Source organism: Bombina bombina, chromosome 5 (assembly GCF_027579735.1).
Source record: "Bombina bombina isolate aBomBom1 chromosome 5, aBomBom1.pri, whole genome shotgun sequence".
NCBI classification, from domain to species: domain Eukaryota; kingdom Metazoa; phylum Chordata; class Amphibia; order Anura; family Bombinatoridae; genus Bombina; species Bombina bombina.
In genome coordinates, this window is record NC_069503.1 from 224,866,646 (window position 1) to 224,889,529 (window position 22,884).

The 22,884-nt window shown below is 42.1% G+C and overlaps 1 protein-coding gene across 3 annotated transcripts in view; it reads left to right on the forward strand.

Moving 5' to 3' along the window:
• ITGB1 (integrin subunit beta 1) overlaps nucleotides 1–22,884 on the forward strand; it is a 180,147-nt gene that overhangs the window by 72,101 nt on the left and 85,162 nt on the right. For all 3 annotated transcript variants that reach the window (XM_053713855.1, XM_053713856.1, XM_053713857.1), the window contains 2 exons: nucleotides 19,793–20,009; nucleotides 20,092–20,262. In XM_053713855.1, the coding sequence (XP_053569830.1) occupies nucleotides 19,793–20,009; nucleotides 20,092–20,262 (388 nt within the window). The remainder of the gene's footprint in view (nucleotides 1–19,792; nucleotides 20,010–20,091; nucleotides 20,263–22,884) is intronic.

Sequence of the window (22,884 nt, forward strand, 5' to 3'; positions counted from 1 at the left end):
CTGTGTACATGAGTTCCTTTGAGTGCACTTCTCTCTGTATGTATTTAGTCTCCATATGCGGAAAAAAAGAGGCAACCAGACGTAGACTCCTTGCTCAGTGTGCTTAGAGGAATATGGCTACACCTCACTGACTAGGCCCAATGAAGGCCGAAATAATAGTCTGGGGTTGCTGTGTTCCTTGTTCAGAGAGGAATTGCCTGGTATTTCGGCACTGGGCTGACCATAAAAGGTGGGATCAGACTGATCTGCTACAGGGAAAGTTCTACTCTGTAAAAAGCATTACTGGGCTAAAGTTGCACCCAGGTGGTAAATCGGTAGAACAGGCTATCAATGGTATTGAGCCAGTTGTTCGTTCCTGTGAGTGCACTTCTCTCTATATGTACAAGCTACTAAGGAGCACAGAGGAGACCCCCATCCCTGCTTTTTTTTTCTCTTCTTTTTTCCTTTGTTTTAAATGCTCACTTTCTTGTTTTTGTTGGCTTGTTCATGTTTGAAAAATTGGTTATGAAAGAAACTAACACAAGTTATAGAGGCATCAAATTTCAGATCATCCTAAATTCCTTGGGCATAACTGACCTCAGGGTCCAAGATATTAGGTTTGCAGTATTATGTGTGCACTAGAGGGCTATTTGTGCAGGGCCCAGAATCTTTGCACACTTATGTTTTATTACACATGAGCTGGGATTATCAGATAATTGTGAGACACTTGCATACATATAATAATAATAATATTTCTTTCATGTAATTAGCAAGAGTCCATGAGCTAGTGACGTAAGGGATATACATTCCTACCAGGAGGGGCAAAGTTTCCCAAACCTCAAAATGCCTATAAATACACCCCTCACCACACCCACAATTCAGTTTTACAAACTTTGCCTCCTATGGAGGTGGTGAAGTAAGTTTGTGCTAGATTCTACGTTGATATGCGCTCCGCAGCAGGTTGGAGCCCGGTTTTCCTGTCAGCGTGCAGTGAATGTCAGAGGGATGTGAGGAGAGTATTGCCTATTTGAATGCAGTGATCTCCTTCTACGGGGTCTATTTCATAGGTTCTCTGTTATCGGTCGTAGAGATTCATCTCTCCCTTTTCAGATCGACGATATACTCTTATATATACCATTTCCTCTACTGATTCTCGTTTCAGTACTGGTTTGGCTTTCTACTACATGTAGATGAGTGTCCTGGGGTAAGTAAGTCTTATTTTCTGTGACACTCTAAGCTATGGTTGGGCACTTTTTATATAAAGTTCTAAATATATGTATTCAAACATTTATTTGCCTTGACTCAGGATGTTCAACATTCCTTATTTCAGACAGTCAGTTTCATATTTGGGATAATGCATATGAATAATTCATTTTTTTCTTACCTTAAAAATTTGACTTTCCCTGTGGGCTGTTAGGCTCGCGGGGGCTGAAAATGCTTCATTTTATTGCGTCATTCTTGGCGCGGACTTTTGGCGCAAAAATTATTTTCTGTTTCCGGCGTCATACGTGTCGCCGGAAGTTGCGTCATTTTTGGCGTTCTTTTTGCGCCAAAAGTGTCGGCGTTCCGGATGTGGCGTCATTTTTGGCGCCAAATAATGTGGGCGTCTTTTTTGGCGCGAAAAAATATGGGCGTGACTTTTGTCTCCACATTATTTAAGTCTCATTGATTTTTTGCTTCTGGTTGCTAGAAGCTTATTCACTGGCATTTTTTTCCCATTCCTGAAACTGTCATTTAAGGAATTTGATCAATTTTGCTTTTTATGTTGTTTTTTTCTATTACATATTGCAAGATGTCCCACGTTGAAGCTGAGTCAGAAGATACTTCTGGAATATCCCTGCCTGGGGCTGGAGCTACCAAAGCTAAGTGTATCTACTGTAAACTTATGGTATCTGTTCCTCCAGCTGTTTGTACTGTTTTGTCATGACAAACTGTTTATGCAGATAATATTTCCTTTAAGTACTGTTACATTACCTGTTGCTGTTCTGTCAACATCTAATACTCAGAGTGTTCCTGATAACATAAGAGATTTTGTTTTTAAATCCATTAAGAAGGCTATGTCTGTTATTCCTCCTTCTAGTAAATGTAAAAAGTCTTTTAAAACTTCTCATTTTTCAGATGAATTTTTAAATGAACATCATCATTCTGATTCTGATAATGGTTCTTCTGGTTCAGAGGATTCTGTCTCAGAGGTTGATGCTGATAAATCTTCATATTTATTTAAAATGAAATTTATTCGTTCTTTACTTAAAGAAGTCCTAATTGCATTAGAAATTGAGGATTCTGGTCCTCTTGATACTAAATCTAAACGTTTAGATAAGGTTTTTAAATCTCCTGTAGTTATTCCAGAAGTTTTTCCTGTCCCTAGTGCTATTTCTGAAGTAATTTCCAGGGAATGGAATAATTTGGGTAATTCATTTACTCCTTCTAAACGTTTTAAGCAATTATATCCTGTGCCATCTGACAGATTAGAGTTTTGGGACAAAATCCCTAAAGTTGATGGGGCTGTCTCTACTCTTGTTAAGCGTACTATTCCTACGGCAGATGGTACTTCCTTAAGGATCCTTTAGATAGGAAAATTGAATCCTTTCTAAGAAAAGCTTACTTGTGTTCAGGTAATCTTCTTAGACCTGCTATATCTTTAGCGGATGTTGCTGCAGCTTCATCTTTTGGTTAGAAGCTTTAGCGCAACAAGTAACAGATCATAATTCTCATAGCATTTTTATTCTTCAACATGCTAATAATTTTATTTGTAATGCCATCTTTGATATCATTAGAGTTGATGTCAGGTATATGTCTCTAGCTATTTTAGCTAGAAGAGCTTTATGGCTTAAGACTTGGAATGCTGTTATGTCTTCTAAGTCTACTCTGCTTTCCCTTTCTTTCCAGGGTAATGATCGTTTTCGTTCCTTTTGTCACAACAAGGAACAAAAACCTGATCCTTCATCCTCAGGAGCGGTATCAGTTTGGAAACCATCTCCAGTCTGGAATAAATCCAAGCCTTTTAGAAAATCAAAGCCAGCTCCTAAGTCCACATGAAGGTGCGGCCCTCATTCCAGCTCAGCTGGTAGGGGGCAGATTACGTTTTTCTAAGAAATTTGGATCAATTCCATTCACAATCTTTGGATTCAGAACATTGTTTCAGAAGGGTACAGAATTGGCTTCAAGATAAGGCCTCCTGCAAAGAGATTTTTTATTTCCCGTGTCCCAGTAAACCCAGCGAAGGCTCAAGCATTTCTGAAATGTGTTTCAGATCTAGAGTTGGCTGGAGTAATTATGCCAGTTCCAGTTCTGGAACAGGGACTGGGGTTTTATTCAAATCTCTTCATTGTACCAAAGAAGGAGAATTCCTTCAGACCAGTTCTGGATCTAAAAATATTGAATCGTTATGTAAGGATACCAACATTCAAAATGGTAACTGTAAGGACTATCCTGCCTTTTGTTCAACAAGGGCATTATATGTCTACTATAGATTTACAGGATGCATATCTGCATATTCCGATTCATCCAGATCACTATCAGTTTCTGAGACAAGCATTACCAGTTTGTGGCTCTGCCGTTTGGCCTAGCTACAGCTCCAAGAATTTTTTACGAAGGTTCTCGGTGTCCTTCTGTCTGTAATCAGAGAACAGGGTATTGTGGTATTCCTTATTTGGACGATATCTTGGTACTTGCTCAGTCTTCATATTTAGCAGAATCTCATTCGAATCGACTTGTGTTGTTTCTTCAACATCATGGTTGGAGGATCAATTTACCAAAAAGTTCATTGATTCCTCAGACTTAGGTAACCTTTTTAGGTTTTCAGATAGATTCAGTATCCATGACTCTATCTTTGATAGACATGAGACATCTAAAGTTGATATCAGCTTGTCGAAACCTTCAGTCACAATCTTTCCCTTCGGTAGCCTTATGCATGGAAATTCTAGGTCTTATGACTGCGGCATCGGACGCGATCCCCTTTGCTCATTTTCACATGCGGCCTCTTCAGCTCTGTATGCTGAACCAGTGGTGCAGGGATTACACAAAGATATCTCAATTAATATCTTTAAAACCGATTGTACGACACTGTGACGTGGTGGACAGATCACCATCGTTTAGTTCAGGGGGCTTCTTTTGTTCTTCCGACCTGGACTGTAGTTTCAACAGATGCAAGTCCTACAGGTTGGGGAGCTGTGTGGGGGTCTCTGACAGCACAAGGGGTTTGGGAATCTCAGGAGGTGAGATTACCAATCAATATTTTGGAACTCCGTGCAATTTTCAGAGCTCTTCAGTCTTGGCCTCTTCTAAAGAGAGAATCGTTCATTTGTTTTCAGACAGACAATGTCACTACTGTGGCATACATCAATCATCAAGGAGGGACTCACAGTCCTCTGGCTATGAAAGAAGTATCTCGAATTCTGGTATGGGCGGAATCCAGCTCCTGTCTAGTTTCTGCGGTTCATATCCCAGGTATAGACAATTGGGAAGCGGATTATCTGTCGCCACGCGTTTCATCCGGGCGAATGGTCTCTTCTCCCAGAGGTATTTCTTCAGATTGTTCAAATATGGGGTCTTCCAGAAATAGATCTGATGGCTTCTCATCTAAACAAGAAACTTCCCAGGTATCTGTCCAGATCCAGGGATCCTCAAGCGGAAGCAATGGATGCGTTTTCACTTCCTTGGAAGTATCATCCTGCCTATATCTTTCCGCCTCTAGTTCTTCTTCCAAGAGTAATCTCCAAGATTCTGAAGGAATGCTCATTTGTTCTGCTGGTGGCTCCAGCATGGCCTCTCAGGTTTTTGGTATGCGGATCCTGTCCGGATGGCCTCTTGCCAACCGTGGTCTCTTCCGTTAAGACCAGACCTTCTGTCTCAAGGTCCTTTTTTTCCATCAGGATCTCAAATCCTTTAATTTAAAGGTATGGAGATTGAACGCTTGATTCTCAGTCAAAGAGGTTTCTCTGACTCTGTGATTAATACTATGTTACAGGCTCGTAAATCTGTATCTAGGGAGATATATTATAGAGTCTGGAAGACTTGTATTTCTTGGTGTCTTTCTCATCATTTTTCCTGGCATTCTTTTAGAATTCCGAGAATTTTACAGTTTCTTCAGGATGGTTTGGATAAAGGTTTGTCTGCAAGTTCCTTGAAAGGACACATCTCTGCTCTTTCTGTTCTTTTTCACAGAAAGATTGCTAATCTTCCTGATATTCATTGTTTTGTACAAGCTTTGGTTCGTATAAAACCTGTCATTAGTCAATTTCTCCTCCTTGGAGTTTGAATTTGGTTCTGGGGGCTCTTCAAGCTCCTCCGTTTGAACCTATGCATTCATTGGACATCAAATTACTTTCTTGGAAAGTTTTGTTCCTTTTGGCCATCTCTTCTGCCAGACGAGTTTCTGAATTATCTGCTCTTTCTTGTGAGTCTCCTTTCTGATTTTTCATCAGGATAAGGCGGTGTTGCGAACTTCTTTTAAATTTTTACCTAAGGTTGTGAATTCTAACAACATTAGTAGAGAAATTGTGGTTCCTTCATTGTGTCCTAATCCTAAGAATTCTAAGGAGAGATCATTGCATTCTTTGGATGTAGTTAGAGCTTTGAAATATTATGTTGAAGCTACTAAGAATTTCCGAAAGACTTCTAGTCTATTTGTTATCTTTTCTGGTTCTAGGAAAGGTCAGAAGGTCTCTGCCATTTCTTTGGCATCTTGGTTGAAATCGGGTAAAACTCTGCCTCAAAGGATTACAGCTCATTCTACTAGGTCAGTTTCTACTTCCTGGGCGTTTAGGAATGATGCTTCGGTTGATCAGATTTGCAAAGCAGCAACTTGGTCTTCTTTGCATACTTTTACTAAATTCTACCATTTTGATGTGTTTTCTTCTTCTGAAGCTGTTTTTGGTAGAAAAGTACTTCAGGCAGCTGTTTCAGTTTGAATCTTCTGCTTATAATTTCAGTTTTTTCATTTAATCTTTATTTTGGGTGTGGATTATTTTTCAGCGGAATTGGCTGTCTTTATTTTATCCCTCCCTCTCTAGTGACTCTTGCGTGGAAAGATCCACATCTTGGGTAGTCATTATCCCATACGTCACTAGCTCATGGACTCTTGCTAATTACATGAAAGAAAACATAATTTAATGTAAGAACTTACCTGATAAATTCATTTCTTTCATATTAGCAAGAGTCCATGAGGCCCACCCTTTTTTGTGGTGGTTATGATTTCTCCAACATAGGTGTGTCCGGTCCACGGCGTCATCCTTACTTGTGGGATATTCTCTTCCCCAACAGGAAATGGCAAAGAGCCCAGCAAAGCTGGTCACATGATCCCTCCTAGGCTCCGCCTACCCCAGTCATTCTCTTTGCCGTTGCACAGGCAACATCTCCACGGAGATGGCTAAGAGTTTTTTGGTGTTTAAATGTAGTTTTTATCCTTCAATCAAGTGTTTGTTATTTTAAAATAGTGCTGGTATGTACTATTTACTCTGAAACAGAAAAGAGATGAAGATTTCTGTTTGTAAGAGGAAGATGATTTTAGCAGACGTTACTAAAATCGATTGCTTTTTCCACACAGGACTGTTGAGATGAAGTAACTTCAGTTGGGGGAAGCAGTTGGCAGACTTTTCTGCCTGAGGTATGACTGGCCACATTTCTAACAAGACTTTGTAATGCTGGAAGGCTGTCATTTCCCCTATGGGGACTGGTAAGCCATTTTCTTAGATTAAGTAAAAGAATAAAGGGCTTTATAAGGGCTTAAAAAACTGGTAGACATTTTTCTGGGCTAAAACGATTACTTTGCTAAGCATATTTGGCACATTATAACTTTTAATAGTTATTATAATCTTGGGGATTGTTGTTAAAAAACGGCAGGCACTGTATGGACACCTTTTTCAGATGGGGGCCTTTGCTAGTCATAGGCAGAGCCTCATTTTCGCGCCACTAATGCGCAGTTGTTTTTGGAAAGCAAGGCATGCAGATGCATGTGTGAGGAGCTAAGAGCCACTGAAAAAGCTTATAGAAGGCGTCATTTGGAATCGTATTCCCCTCTGGGCTTGGTTGGGTCTCAGCAAAGCAGATACCTGGGACTGTATAGGGGTTAAATGTAAAAACGGCTCCGGTTCCGTTATTTTAAGGGTTAAAGCTTTCAAATTTGGTGTGCAATACTTTTAAGGCTTTATGACACTGTGGTGAAATTTTGGTGAATTTTGAACAATTCCTTCATGCTTTTTCGCATATTCAGTAATAAAGTGTGTTCTGTTTAAAATTTAAAGTGACAGTAACGGTTTTATTTTAAAACGTTTTTCTCCAACATAGGTGTGTCCGGTCCACGGCGTCATCCTTACTTGTGGGATATTCTCTTCCCCAACAGGAAATGGCAAAGAGCCCAGCAAAGCTGGTCACATGATCCCTCCTAGGCTCCGCCTTCCCCAGTCATTCTCTTTGCCGTTGTACAGGCAACATCTCCACGGAGATGGCTTAGAGTTTTTTAGTGTTTAACTGTAGTTTTTATTATTCAATCAAGAGTTTATTTTAAAATAGTGCTGGTATGTACTATTTACTCTGAAACAGAAAAGAGATGAAGATTTCTGTTTGTAAGAGGAAAATGATTTTAGCAACCGTTACTAAAATCGATGGCTGTTCCACACAGGACTGTTGAGAGGAATTAACTTCAGTTGGGGGAACAGTGAGCAGACTTTTGCTGCTTGAGGTATGACACATTCTAACAAGACGATGTAATGCTGGAAGCTGTCATTTTCCCTATGGGATCCGGTAAGCCATTTTATTACAGACAGTAAATAAGGGCTTCACAAGGGCTTTTTAAGACTGTAGACATTTTCTGGGCTAAATCGATTTATATATAAACATATTTTATACTCCATAGCCTTGAGGAATTATTTTAATCTTGGGAATTTTGTAAAATAACCGGCAGGCACTGTATTGGACACCTTATTCTCTAGGGGCTTTCCCTAATCATAGGCAGAGTCTCATTTTCGCGCCTGTATTGCGCACTTGTTTTTGAGAAGCATGACATGCAGATGCATGTGTGAGGAGCTCTGATACATAGAAAAGACTTTCTGAAGGCGTCATTTGGTATCGTATTCCCCTTTGGGCTTGGTTGGGTCTCAGCAAAGCAGATACCAGGGACTGTAAAGGGGTTAAATATAAAAACGGCTCCGGTTCCGTTATTTTAAGGGTTAAAGCTTCCAAATTTGGTGTGCAATACTTTTAAGGCTTTAAGACACTGTGGTGAAATTTTGGTGAATTTTGAACAATTCCTTCATACTTTTTCGCAATTGCAGTAATAAAGTGTGTTCAGTTTAACATTTAAAGTGACAGTAACGGTTTTATTTTAAAACGTTTTTTGTACTTTGTTATCAAGTTTATGCCTGTTTAACATGTCTGAACTGCCAGATAGACTGTGTTCTGAATGTGGGGAAGCCAAGGTCCCTTCTCATTTAAATAGATGTGATTTATGTGACACAAAATTTAGAGAAAATGATGCCCAAGATGATTCCTCAAGTGAGGGGAGTAAGCATGGTACTGCATCATCCCCTCCTTCGTCTACACCAGTCTTGCCCACACAAGAGGCACCTAGTACATCTAGCGCGCCAATACTCCTTACTATGCAACAATTAACGGCTGTAATGGATAATTCTATCAAAAACATTTTAGCCAAAATGCCCACTTATCAGCGAAAGCGCGACTGCTCTGTTTTAGAAAATACTGAAGAGCATGAGGACGCTGATGATATTGTTTCTGAAGGGCCCCTACACCAGTCTGAGGGGGCCAGGGAGGTTTTGTCTGAGGGAGAAATTTCAGATTCAGGGAAAATTTCTCAACAAGCTGAACCTGATGTGATTACATTTAAATTTAAGTTGGAACATCTCCGCGCTCTGCTTAAGGAGGTGTTATCCACTCTGGATGATTGTGAGAATTTGGTCATCCCAGAGAAACTATGTAAAATGGAAAAGTTCCTAGAGGTCCCGGGGCCCCCCGAAGCTTTTCCTATACCCAAGCGGGTGGCGGACATTGTAAATAAAGAATGGGAAAGGCCCGGTATACCTTTCGTCCCTCCCCCCATATTTAAAAAATTGTTTCCTATGGTCGACCCCAGAAAGGACTTATGGCAGACAGTCCCCAAGGTCGAGGGGGCGGTTTCTACTCTAAACAAACGCACCACTATACCCATAGAAGATAGTTGTGCTTTCAAAGATCCTATGGATAAAAAATTAGGTTTGCTTAAAAAGATGTTTGTTCAGCAAGGTTACCTTCTACAACCAATTTCATGCATTGTCCCTGTCACTACAGCCGCGTGTTTCTGGTTCGATGAGCTAGAAAAGGCGATCACTAGTAATTCTCCTTCTTATGAGGAGATTATGGACAGAATCCGTGCTCTCAAATTGGCTAATTCTTTCACCCTAGACGCCACTTTGCAATTGGGTAGGTTAGCGGCGAAAATCACTGGGGGCAAGGGCCACGCCCTTCCTCAGGATAGGTCTTTCAAGGCCAAAAATAAACCTAATTTTCGTCCCTTTCGTAGAAACGGACCAGCCCCAAGTGCTACGTCTTCTAAGCAAGAGGGTAATACTTCTCAAGCCAAGCCAGCCTGGAGACCAATGCAAGGCTGGAACAAGGGAAAGCAGGCCAAGAAACCTGCCACTGCTACCAAGACAGCATGAGATGTTGGCCCCCGATCCGGGACCGGATCTGGTGGGGGGCAGACTCTCTCTCTTCGCTCAGGCTTGGGCAAGAGATGTTCTGGATCCTTGGGCGCTAGAAATAGTCTCCCAAGGTTATCTTCTGGAATTCAAAGGGCTTCCCCCAAGGGGGAGGTTCCACAGGTCTCAATTGTCTTCAGACCACATAAAAAAACAGGCATTCTTACATTGTGTAGAAGACCTGTTAAAAATGGGAGTGATTCATCCTGTTCCATTAGGAGAACAAGGGATGGGGTTCTACTCCAATCTGTTCGTAGTTCCCAAAAAAGAGGGAACGTTCAGACCAATCTTAGATCTCAAGATCCTAAACAAGTTTCTCAAGGTTCCATCGTTCAAAATGGAAACCATTCAAACAATTCTTCCTTCCATCCAGGAAGGTCAATTCATGACCACGGTGGATTTAAAGGATGCGTATCTACATATTCCTATCCACAGGGAACATCATCGGTTCCTAAGGTTCGCATTCCTGGACAAGCATTACCAGTTCGTGGCACTTCCGTTCGGATTAGCCACTGCTCCAAGGATTTTCACAAAGGTACTAGGGTCCCTTCTAGCGGTGCTAAGACCAAGGGGCATTGCAGTAGTACCTTACTTGGACGACATTCTGATTCAAGCGTCGTCCCTTCCTCTAGCAAAGGCTCACACGGACATTGTCCTGGCCTTTCTCAGATCTCACAGATGGAAAGTGAACGTAGAAAAGAGTTCTCTATCTCCGTCAACGAGGGTTCCCTTCTTGGGAACAATAATAGACTCCTTAGAAATTAGGATTTTTCTGACAGAGGCCAGAAAAACAAAACTTCTAAACTCTTGTCAAATACTTCATTCCGTTCCTCTTCCTTCCATAGCGCAGTGCATGGAAGTAATAGGTTTGATGGTAGCGGCAATGGACATAGTTCCTTTTGCGCGCATTCATCTAAGACCATTACAACTGTGCATGCTCAGTCAGTGGAATGGGGACTATACAGACTTGTCTCCGACGATACAAGTAAATCAGAGGACCAGAGATTCACTCCGTTGGTGGCTGTCCCTGGACAATCTGTCACAGGGGATGAGCTTCCGCAGACCAGAGTGGGTCATTGTCACGACCGACGCCAGTCTGATGGGCTGGGGCGCGGTCTGGGGACCCCTGAAAGCTCAGGGTCTTTGGTCTCGGGAAGAATCTCTTCTACCGATAAATATTCTGGAACTGAGAGCGATACTCAATGCTCTCAAGGTTTGGCCTCAGCTAGCAAAGGCCAAGTTCATACGGTTTCAATCAGACAACATGACGACTGTTGCGTACATCAACCATCAGGGGGGAACAAGGAGTTCCCTGGCGATGGAAGAAGTGACCAAAATCATTCAATGGGCGGAGACTCACTCCTGCCACTTGTCTGCAATCCACATCCCAGGAGTGGAAAATTGGGAAGCGGATTTTCTGAGTCGTCAGACATTACATCCGGGGGAGTGGGAACTCCATCCGGAAATCTTTGCCCACATTACTCAACTGTGGGGCATTCCAGACATGGATCTGATGGCCTCTCGTCAGAACTTCAAGGTTCCTTGCTACGGGTCCAGATCCAGGGATCCCAAGGCGACTCTAGTAGATGCACTAGTAGCACCTTGGACCTTCAAACTAGCTTATGTATTCCCGCCGTTTCCTCTCATCCCCAGGCTGGTAGCCAGGATCAATCAGGAGAGGGCATCGGTGATCTTGATAGCTCCTGCGTGGCCACGCAGGACTTGGTATGCAGACCTGGTGAATATGTCATCGGCTCCACCATGGAAGCTACCTTTGAGACGAGACCTTCTTGTTCAGGGTCCGTTCGAACATCCGAATCTGGTTTCACTCCAACTGACTGCTTGGAGATTGAACGCTTGATCTTATCAAAGCGAGGGTTCTCAGATTCTGTTATTGATACTCTTGTTCAGGCCAGAAAGCCTGTAACTAGAAAAATTTACCACAAAATATGGAAAAAATATATCTGTTGGTGTGAATCTAAAGGATTCCCTTGGGACAAGGTAAAAATTCCTAAGATTCTATCCTTTCTTCAAGAAGGATTGGAGAAAGGATTATCTGCAAGTTCCTTGAAGGGACAGATTTCTGCCTTGTCTGTGTTACTTCACAAAAAGCTGGCAGCTGTGCCAGATGTTCAAGCCTTTGTTCAGGCTCTGGTTAGAATCAAGCCTGTTTACAAACCTTTGACTCCTCCTTGGAGTCTCAATTTAGTTCTTTCAGTTCTTCAGGGGGTTCCGTTTGAACCCTTACATTCCGTTGATATTAAGTTATCTTGGAAAGTTTTGTTTTTGGTTGCAATTTCTTCTGCTAGAAGAGTTTCAGAATTATCTGCTCTGCAGTGTTCTCCTCCTTATCTGGTGTTCCATGCAGATAAGGTGGTTTTACGTACTAAACCTGGTTTTCTTCCGAAAGTTGTTTCTAACAAAAACATTAACCAGGAGATAGTCGTGCCTTCTTTGTGTCCGAATCCAGTTTCAAAGAAGGAACGTTTGTTGCACAATTTGGATGTTGTTCGCGCTCTAAAATTCTATTTAGATGCTACAAAGGATTTTAGACAAACATCTTCCTTGTTTGTTGTTTATTCTGGTAAAAGGAGAGGTCAAAAAGCAACTTCTACCCCTCTCTCTTTTTGGATTAAAAGCATCATCAGATTGGCTTATGAGACTGCCGGACGGCAGCCTCCTGAAAGAATCACAGCTCATTCCACTAGGGCTGTGGCTTCCACATGGGCCTTCAAGAACGAGGCTTCTGTTGATCAGATATGTAAGGCAGCGACTTGGTCTTCACTGCACACTTTTACCAAATTTTACAAGTTTGATACTTTTGCTTCTTCTGAGGCTATTTTTGGGAGAAAGGTTTTGCAAGCCGTGGTGCCTTCCATTTAGGTGACCTGATTTGCTCCCTCCCTTCATCCGTGTCCTAAAGCTTTGGTATTGGTTCCCACAAGTAAGGATGACGCCGTGGACCGGACACACCTATGTTGGAGAAAACAGAATTTATGTTTACCTGATAAATTACTTTCTCCAACGGTGTGTCCGGTCCACGGCCCGCCCTGGTTTTTTAATCAGGTCTGATAATTTATTTTCTTTAACTACAGTCACCACGGTATCATATGATTTCTCCTATGCAAATATTCCTCCTTTACGTCGGTCGAATGACTGGGGAAGGCGGAGCCTAGGAGGGATCATGTGACCAGCTTTGCTGGGCTCTTTGCCATTTCCTGTTGGGGAAGAGAATATCCCACAAGTAAGGATGACGCCGTGGACCGGACACACCGTTGGAGAAAGTAATTTATCAGATAAACATAAATTCTGTTTTTGTGCTTTGTTGACAAGTTTAAGCCTGTTTAACATGTCTGAACCATCAGATAAGCGATGTTCTATATGTATGAAAGCCAAGGTTTCTCCCCCATTTAAATATATGTGATAATTGTGACATAGTGTCCAAACAAAGTAGGGACAGTGAGGCCACAGATAATATTGCCCAAGATGATTCCTCAAATGAGGGGAGTAAGCATGGTACTGCATCATCCCCTTCTGTGTCTACACCAGTTTTGCCCACACAAGAGGCCCCTAGTACATCTAGTGCGCCAATACTTATTACCATGCAACAATTAACGGCTGTTATGGATAATTCTATTGCAAACATTTTATCTAAAATGCCTACTTATCAGAGAAAGCGCGATTGCTCTGTTTTAAACACTGAAGAGCAAGAGGACGCTGATGATAACGGTTCTGACATACCCTCACACCAATCTGAAGGGGCCAGGAGGGAGGTTTTGTCTGAGGGAGAAATTTCAGATTCAGGAAAAATTTCTCAACAAGCTGAACCTGATGTAACATTTAAATTTAAATTAGAACATCTCCGCGCACTGCTTAAGGAGGTGTTATCTTCTCTGGATGATTGTGACAATTTGGTCATTCCAGAGAAATTATGTAAGATGGACAAGTTCCTAGAGGTTCCGGTGCCCCCCGATGCTTTTCCTATACCCAAGCGGGTGGCGGACATAGTAAATAAGGAGTGGGAAAGGCCCGGCATACCTTTTTGTTCCTCCCCCTATATTTAAGAAATTATTTCCTATAGTCGACCCCAGAAAGGACTTATGGCAGACAGTCCCCAAGGTCGAGGGGGCGGTCTCTACTCTAAACAAACGCACTACTATTCCCATAGAAGATAGTAGTGCTTTCAAAGATCCTATGGATAAAAAATTAGAGGGTTTGCTTAAAAAGATGTTTGTTCAGCAAGGTTACCTTCTACAACCAATTTCATGCATTGTTCCTGTCACTACGGCAGCGTGTTTCTGGTTCGAAGAACTAGAAAAGTCGCTCAATAAAGAATCTTCGTATGAGGAGGTTATGGACAGAGTTCAAGCACTTAAATTGGCTAACTCTTTTATTTTAGATGCCGCTTTGCAATTAGCTAGATTAGCGGCGAAAAATTCAGGGTTTGCTATCGTGGCGCGCAGAGCGGTTGGTCAGCGGATGTGTCTTCCAAGACAAAATTGCTTAATATCCCTTTCAAGGGTAAAACACTGTTTGGTCCTGATTTGAAAGAGATTATTTCAGACATCACCGGGGGAAAGGGCCACGCCCTTCCTCAGGATAGGTCTTTTAAGGCTAAAAATAAGCCTAATTTTCGTCCTTTTCGCAGAAACGGACCAGCCTCTAATTCTACATCCTCTAAGCAAGAGGGTAATACTTCTCAACCCAAACCAGCCTGGAGACCGATGCAAGGCTGGAACAAGGGTAAGCAGGCCAAGAAGCCTACCGCTGCTACCAAAACAGCATGAAGGGATGGCCCCCGATCCGGGACCGGATCTGGTGGGGGGCAGACTTTCTCTCTTTGCTCAGGCCTGGGCAAGAGATGTTCAGGATCCTTGGGCACTAGAAATAGTTTCTCAGGGTTATCTCCTGGAATTCAAGGAACTACCCCCAAGGGGAAGGTTCCACAGGTCTCAATTATCTTCAAACCAAATAAAAAGACAGGCATTCTTACATTGTGTACAAGACCTGTTAAAGATGGGAGTAATTCATCCAGTTCCAATAGGAGAACAAGGGATGGGGTTTTACTCCAACCTGTTCATAGTTCCCAAAAAAGAGGGAACATTCAGACCAATTTTAGATCTCAAGATCTTAAACAAATTTCTCAGGGTTCCATCGTTCAAAATGGAAACCATTCGAACGATCCTTCCTACCATCCAGGAAGGTTAATTTATGACCACGGTGGATTTAACCCCTTAATGACCACAGCACTTTTCCATTTTCTGTCCGTTTGGGACCAAGGCTATTTTTACATTTCTGCAGTGTTTGTGTTTAGCTGTAATTTTCCTCTTACTCATTTACTGTACCCACACATATTATATACCGTTTTTCTCGCCATTAAATGGACTTTCTAAAGATACCATTATTTTCATCATATCTTATAATTTACTATAAAAAAAATTATAAAATATGAGGAAAAAATGGAAAAAAACACACTTTTTCTAACTTTGACCCCAAAAATCTGTTACACATCTACGACCACCAAAAAACACCCATGCTAAATAGTTTCTAAATTTTGTCCTGAGTTTAGAAATACCCAATGTTTACATGTTCTTTGCTTTTTTTGCAAGTTATAGGGCCATAAATACAAGTAGCACTTTGCTATTTCCAAACCACTTTTTTTCAAAATTAGCGCTAGTTACATTGGAACACTAATATCTTTCAGGAATCCCTGAATATCCCTTGACATGTATATATTTTTTTTTAGAAGACAACCCAAAGTATTGATTTAGGCCCATTTTGGTATATTTCATGCCACCATTTCACCGCCAAATGCGATCAAATAAAAAAAAAAGTTACATTTTTCACAATTTTAGGTTTCTCACTGAAATAATTTACAAACAGCTTGTGCAGTTATGGCACAAATGGTTGTAAATGCTTCTCTGGGATCCCCTTTGTTCAGAAATAGCAGACATATATGGCTTTGGCATTGCTTTTTGGTATTTAGAAGGCCGCTAAATGCCGCTGCGCATCACACGTGTATTATGGCTAGCAGTGAAGGGGTTAATTAGGTAGCTTGTAGGGAGCTTGCAGGGTTAATATTAGATTTAGTGTAGAGCTCAGCCTCCCACCTGAAACATCAGACCCCCTGATCCCTCCCAAACAGCTCTCTTCCCTCCCCCACCCCACAATTGTCCCCGCCATCTTAAGTACTGGCAGAAACTCTGCCAGTACTAAAATAAAAGGTATTTGGCCCTTTTTTTTTAAAAAAAAAAAGAAGCATATTTACATATGCTGATGTGTACGATCCCCCCTTAGACCCCAACCTCACTGATCCCCCCTAAAAAGCTCTATAACCCTCCCACTCTAACTTAATGGGCGCCATCTTGGGTACTGGCAGCTGTCTGCCAGTACCCAGTTTAGAAGAAAAAAATGTTTTTTTTATACATTTATTAAAAGTTTCTGTAGTGTAGCTTCCCCCCACACAAAACCAACCCCCCACCCCTCCATGATCCCCTCCATGATCACTTTTTGTGCTTAGATTAGGTTTATTTATTAAAACATTTTCCGTAGTGTAGCGGTTCCCACCCGCTCCCGCCCCGTGCACGCGCCCGCCCGCCACCCTCCGTGCATGCGCGCGCGCCCGTGCGCGCGCCCGACGATCGCGCCCCCGATCCCGCCCCCCTTGAAGTCATGCGGCACACCGATGGCCGCCCACCCGCCTCCCAAGTCGGCTCCCACCCACCAACGAAACCGGCCATCGATGTCCGGTGCAGAGAGGGCCACAGAGTGGCTCTCTCTGCATCGGATGGCCGTAAAAGGTTATTGCAGGATGCCTCCATATCGAGGCATCACTGCAATAACCGGAAAGCAGCTGGAAGCGAGCAGGATCGCTTCCAGCTGCTTTCCACACCGAGGACGTGCAGGGTACGTCCTCAGGCGTTAACTGCCTTTTTTTTGAGGACGTACCCTGCACGTCCTCGGTCATTAAGGGGTTAAAGGATGCGTACCTACATATTCCTATCCACAAGGAACATCATCAGTTCCTAAGGTTCGCTTTTCTGGACAAGCATTACCAGTTTGTGGCACTTCCATTCGGATTAGCCACTGCTCCGAGAATTTTCACAAAGGTACTAGGGTCCCTTCTAGCGGTCCTAAGACCAAGGGGCATTGCAGTAGTACCGTACTTGGACGACATCCTGATTCAAGCGTCGTCTCTGTCAAAAGCAAAGGCTCATACGGACATCGTCCTAGCCTTTCTCAGATCTCACGGATGGAAAGTGAACATAGAAAAAAGTTCTCTGTCCCCGTCAACAAGAGTTCCCTTCTTGGGAACAATAATAGACTCCTTAGAAATGAGCTCTTGTCAAGTACTTCATTCTGTTCTTCGTCCTTCCATAGCGCAGTGCATGGAAGTAATAGGATTGATGGTTGCAGCAATGGACATAGTTCCTTTTGCACGAATTCATCTAAGACCATTACAACTGTGCATGCTCAGACAGTGGAATGGGGATTATACAGACTTGTCTCCGACGATTCAAGTAGATCAAAGGACCAGAGATTCACTCCGTTGGTGGCTGATCCTGGACAACCTGTCACAGGGAATGAGCTTCCGCAGACCAGAGTGGGTCATTGTCACGACCGACGCCAGTCTGGTGGGCTGGGGCGCGGTCTGGGAACCCCTGAAAGCTCAGGGTCTATGGTCTCGGGAAGAATCTCTTCTCCCGATAAACATTCTGGAACTGAGAGCGATATTCAATGCTCTCAAAGCTTGGCCTCATCTAGCAAAGGCCAAATTCATAAGGTTTCAATCAGACAACATGACGACAGTTGCATATATCAACCATCAGGGGGGAACAAGGAGTTCCCTGGCGATGGAGGAAGTGACCAAGATAATTCAATGGGCGGAGGATCACTCCTGCCACTTGTCTGCAATCCACATCCCAGGAGTGGAAAATTGGGAAGCGGATTTTCTGAGTCGTCAGACATTCCATCCGGGGGAGTGGGAACTCCATCCGGAAATCTTTGCCCAAATAACTCGATTATGGGGCATTCCAGACATGGATCTGATGGCCTCTCGTCAGAACTTCAAGGTTCCTTGTTACGGGTCCAGATCCAGGGATCCCAAGGCGACTCTAGTAGATGCACTAGTAGCACCTTGGACCTTCAACCTAGCTTATGTATTCCCACCGTTTCCTCTCATTCCCAGGCTGGTAGCCAGGATCAATCAGGAGAGGGCTTCGGTGATCTTGATAGCTCCTGCGTGGCCACGCAGGACTTGGTATGAAGACCTGGTGAATATGTCATCGGCTCCACCATGGAAGCTACCTTTGAGACAGGACCTTCTTGTTCAAGGTCCATTCGTACATCCGAACCTGGTTTCCCTCCAACTGACTGCTTGGAGATTGAACGCTTGATTTTATCAAAGCGTGGGTTTTCAGATTCTGTAATAGATACTCTGATTCAGGCTAGAAAGCCTGTAACTAGAAAAATTTACCATAAGATATGGAAAAAATATATCTGTTGGTGTGAATCTAAAGGATTCCCATGGAACAAGATAAAAATTCCTAAGATTCTATCCTTTCTACAAGAAGGTTTGGAGAAAGGATTATCTGCAAGTTCTCTGAAGGGACAGATCTCTGCTTTATCTGTTTTACTTCACAAAAGGCTGGCAGCTGTGCCAGACGTTCAAGCGTTTGTTCAGGCTCTGGTTAGAATCAAGCCTGTTTACAGACCTTTGACTCCTCCCTGGAGTCTAAATCTAGTTCTTTCAGTTCTTCAAGGGGTTCCGTTTGAACCCTTACATTCCGTAGATATTAAGTTATTATCTTGGAAAGTTTTGTTTTTGGTTGCAATTTCTTCTGCTAGAAGAGTTTCTGAGTTATCTGCTCTGCAGTGTTCTCCGCCCTATCTGGTGTTCCATGCAGATAAGGTGGTTTTGCGTACTAAGCCTGGTTTTCTTCCGAAAGTTGTTTCCAACAAAAATATTAACCAGGAGATAGTTGTACCTTCTTTGTGTCCGAATCCAGTTTCAAAGAAGGAACGTTTTACACAATTTGGACGTAGTCCGTGCTCTAAAATTCTATTTAGAGGCCACTAAAGATTTCAGACAAACATCTTCTTTTTTTTTTGTTCATTCTGGTAAAATTAGAGGTCAAAAAGCAACTTCTACCTCTCTTTCTTTTTGGCTTAAAAGCATTATCCGATTGGCTTATGAGACTGCCGGACGGCAGCCTCCTGAAAGAATCACAGCTCATTCCACTAGGGCTGTGGCTTCCACATGGGCCTTCAAGAACGAGGCTTCTGTTGACCAGATATGTAAGGCAGCGACTTGGTCTTCACTGCACACTTTTGCCAAATTTTACAAATTTGATACTTTTGCTTCTTCAGAGGCTATTTTTGGGAGAAAGGTTTTGCAAGCCGTGGTGCCTTCCATTTAGGTGACCTGATTTGCTCCCTCCCTTCATCCGTGTCCTAAAGCTTTGGTATTGGTTCCCACAAGTAAGGATGACGCCGTGGACCGGACACACCTATGTTGGAGAAAACAGAATTTATGCTTACCTGATAAATTACTTTCTCCAACGGTGTGTCCGGTCCACGGCCCGCCCTGGTTTTTTAATCAGGTCTGATGAATTATTTTCTCTAACTACAGTCACCAGGGTATCATATGGTTTCTCCTATGCATATTTCCTCCTGTACGTCGGTCGAATGACTGGGGTAGGCGGAGCCTAGGAGGGATCATGCGACCAGCTTTGCTGGGCTCTTTGCCATTTCCTGTTGGGGAAGAGAATATCCCACAAGTAAGGATGACGCCGTGGACCGGACACACCGTTGGAGAAAGTAATTTATCAGGTAAGCATAAATTCTGTTTTTTTGTATAAAGCACAATTATTCCAATTCCTTATTTTTTATGCTTTCACACTTTTTTCTTATCACCCCACTTCTTGGCTATTCGTTAAACTGATTTGTGGGTGTGGTGAGGGGTGTATTTATAGGCATTTTGAGGTTTGGGAAACTTTGCCCCTCCTGGTAGGAATGTATATCCCATACGTCACTAGCTCATGGACTCTTGCTAATATGAAAGAAATGAATTTATCAGGTAAGTTCTTACATAAATTATGTTTTTTATTTAATTTTTAAAGGATTTTTTGCAAGAAGGAGAACCAACATCTGCACGCTGTGATGATTTAGCTGCACTTGCAAGCAAGGGGTGTTCTGGAACAGATATTCAGAACCCAAGAGGAAGCAGCAAAAGTCTCAAAGATGTTCCGATAACTAATAAGCGCAAGGGGGAGCGTATGGACCCTGCAACAATTACCCAGCTCAGGCCCCAGCAATTAGAATTTCAGCTGCGATCTGGTGTGTAGTCATTGGCAACTGTTTTTATAATATTGCATATGCCAAACATATTTATCTAAGTCTAAATTATATTTCCTTCCAGGTGAACCACAGACTTTTAATTTAACATTCAAAAGAGCAGAAGATTACCCTATTGACCTTTACTACCTTATGGACCTCTCATATTCTATGAAGGATGATTTGGAAAATGTGAAAAGTCTTGGAACAGCTCTCATGACAGAAATGGAGCAAATCACATCAGATTTTAGGATAGGTGAGGCATTAATGCTGTAGATAGTTGATTATAGATATGCAACACCACAGTATGCTTTCTAAACCTGCAGTTTATGGATAAGAAAAAAAATAAAAATAATACCTGTGTATGAACACTAAAAGGTTAACTTACAATCCACCAAATTACTAAAAAAGGTTTCATTTTGACTACCATGTCCCTTTAAAAGGATATTGTATTCCACTATTTGTTCCTGGCATGCTTGCATCTACAATCGTATGCAAAAGTTTAGGTACCCCTGACAATTTCCATGATTTTCATTTATAAATAATTGGGTGTTTGGATCAGCAATTTCATTTTGATCTATCAAATAACTGAAGGACTAAGTAATTCAGTAGTGAAATGAGGTTTATTGGATTAACAGAAAATGTACAATATGCATCAAAACAAAATAAGACGGTGCATAAATTTGGGCACCCCAACAGAAATATTGCATCAATATTTAGTAGAGCCTCCTTAAGCAGAAATAAAAGCCTCTAGACGCTTCCTATAGCCTGTAATGAGTGTCTGGATTCAGGATGGAAGTATTTTGGACCATTACTCCTTGCAAAACCTCTCCATTTGGGTTTGATGGTTGCCGAGCATGGACAGCCCGCTTCAAATCACCCCAATCAATGATATTCAGGTCTGGGGACTGGGATGGCCATTCCAGAACATTGTACTTGTTCCTCTGCATAAATGCCAGAGTAGATTTTGAGCAGTGTTTTGGGTCGTTGTCTTGTTGAAATATCCGGCTTCAGCGTAACTTCAACTTTGTGACTGATTCCTCAACATTATTCTCAAGTATCTGCTGATATTATGTGGAATCCATGCGACCCATAACAAGATTCCCAGTACCGGCACTGGCCACACAGCCCCACAGCATGATGGAACATCCACCAAATTTTACTGTGGGTAGCAAGTGTTTTGTTTTGGAACGCTGTGTTCTTTTGCCGCCATGCATAACGCCCCTTGTTATGACCAAATAGCTCAATCTTTGTTTCATCAGTCCACAGCACCTTCTTCCAAAATGAAGCTGGCTTGTCCAAATGTGCGTTTGCATACCTCAAGCGTGTTTGTGGCGTGGGTACAGAAAAGGCTTCTTCCGCATCACTCTCCCATACAGCTTCTCCTTGTGCAAAGTATGCTGAATTATTGAACGATCCACAGTGACACCATCTGCAACAAGATGATGTTGTAGGTCTTTGGAGTTGGTTTGTGGGCTGTATTTGACCGTTCTCACCATCCTTTGCCTCTCCAATATTTTACTTCTAGCCTTAACAAGAACTGTGCCTGTGGTCTTCCATTTCCTCACAGTGGACACTGACAGCTTAAATCTCTGCAATAGCTTTTTGTAGCCTTCCGCTAAACCATAATGTTGAACAATCTTTGTTTTCAAGTCATTTGAGAGTTGTTTTGAGGCCCCCATGTTGCCTCTCTTCAGTCAAAGAGAACAACTTGCAATTGGCCACCTTAAATACCTTTTCTCATGATTGGATGCACCTGTCTATGAAGTTCAAGGCTTAATGGGCTCACCAAACCAATTGTGTGTTCCAATTAATCAGTGCTAGGTAGTTACAGGTATTCAAATCAACAAAATGACAAGGGTGCCCAAATGTATGCTCCAGTCTAATTTCGTTTTGATGCATATTGCACATTTTCTGTTAATCCAATAAACCTAATTTCACTACTGAAATATTACTGTGTCCTTCAGTTATTTGATAGATCAAAATAAAATTGCTGATCCAAACACACCATTATTTATAAATGAAAATAATTGTCAGGGGTGCCCAAACTTTTGCATACAACTGTATATGGAAATGCAATGTAGAATTAAAAAAATATATTTTTAAACTTCCTAAGATTTATGACTTTGTAGTAAGTCTGTCTTTATACTGCTTTCTGCATTTTAGAATGCATTGGTAGGTTGTTGAAAATGGGCTTATATAATATAAAGTGTCGTATCTGTGGAAACAGGCCAGCAAAATTTTGTTTGTAATTTCTCTTGTAAGGTGTATCCAGTCCACGGATCATCCATTACTTGTGGGATATTCTCATTCCCAACAGGAAGTTGCAAGAGGACACCCACAGTAGAGCTGTAATATAGCTCCTCCCCTAACTGTCATAGCCAGTCATTCTCTTGCAACTCTCAACAATCAAGGATGTTGTAGGAGAGAGTGGTTAAATATAGCTAGTTTATTTTCTTCAATCAAAAGTTTATTTTTAAATAGTACCGGAGTTGTGCTATTTTATCTCAGGCAGTAAATAGAAGAAGAATCTGCCTGAGGTTTCTATGATCTTAGCAGGTTGTAACTAAGATCCATTGCTATTCTCACATATGTCTGAGGGGATTACACAGATGAGGTAACTTCAGCGAGAGAATGGCGTGCAGTTCATTCTGCTATCAGGTATGTGCAGTTATAATTTTTTCTAGAGTTGGAAAACACTAGAAAATGCTGCTGATACCGGATTAATGTAAGTTAAGCCTGAATACAGTGATTTAATAACGACTGGTATCATGCTTACTCCCAGGGGTAATACCCTTATGATATTTACAATATATAACGTTTGCTGGCATGTTTAATCGTTTTTATATATGCTTTGGTGATAAAACTTTATTGGGGC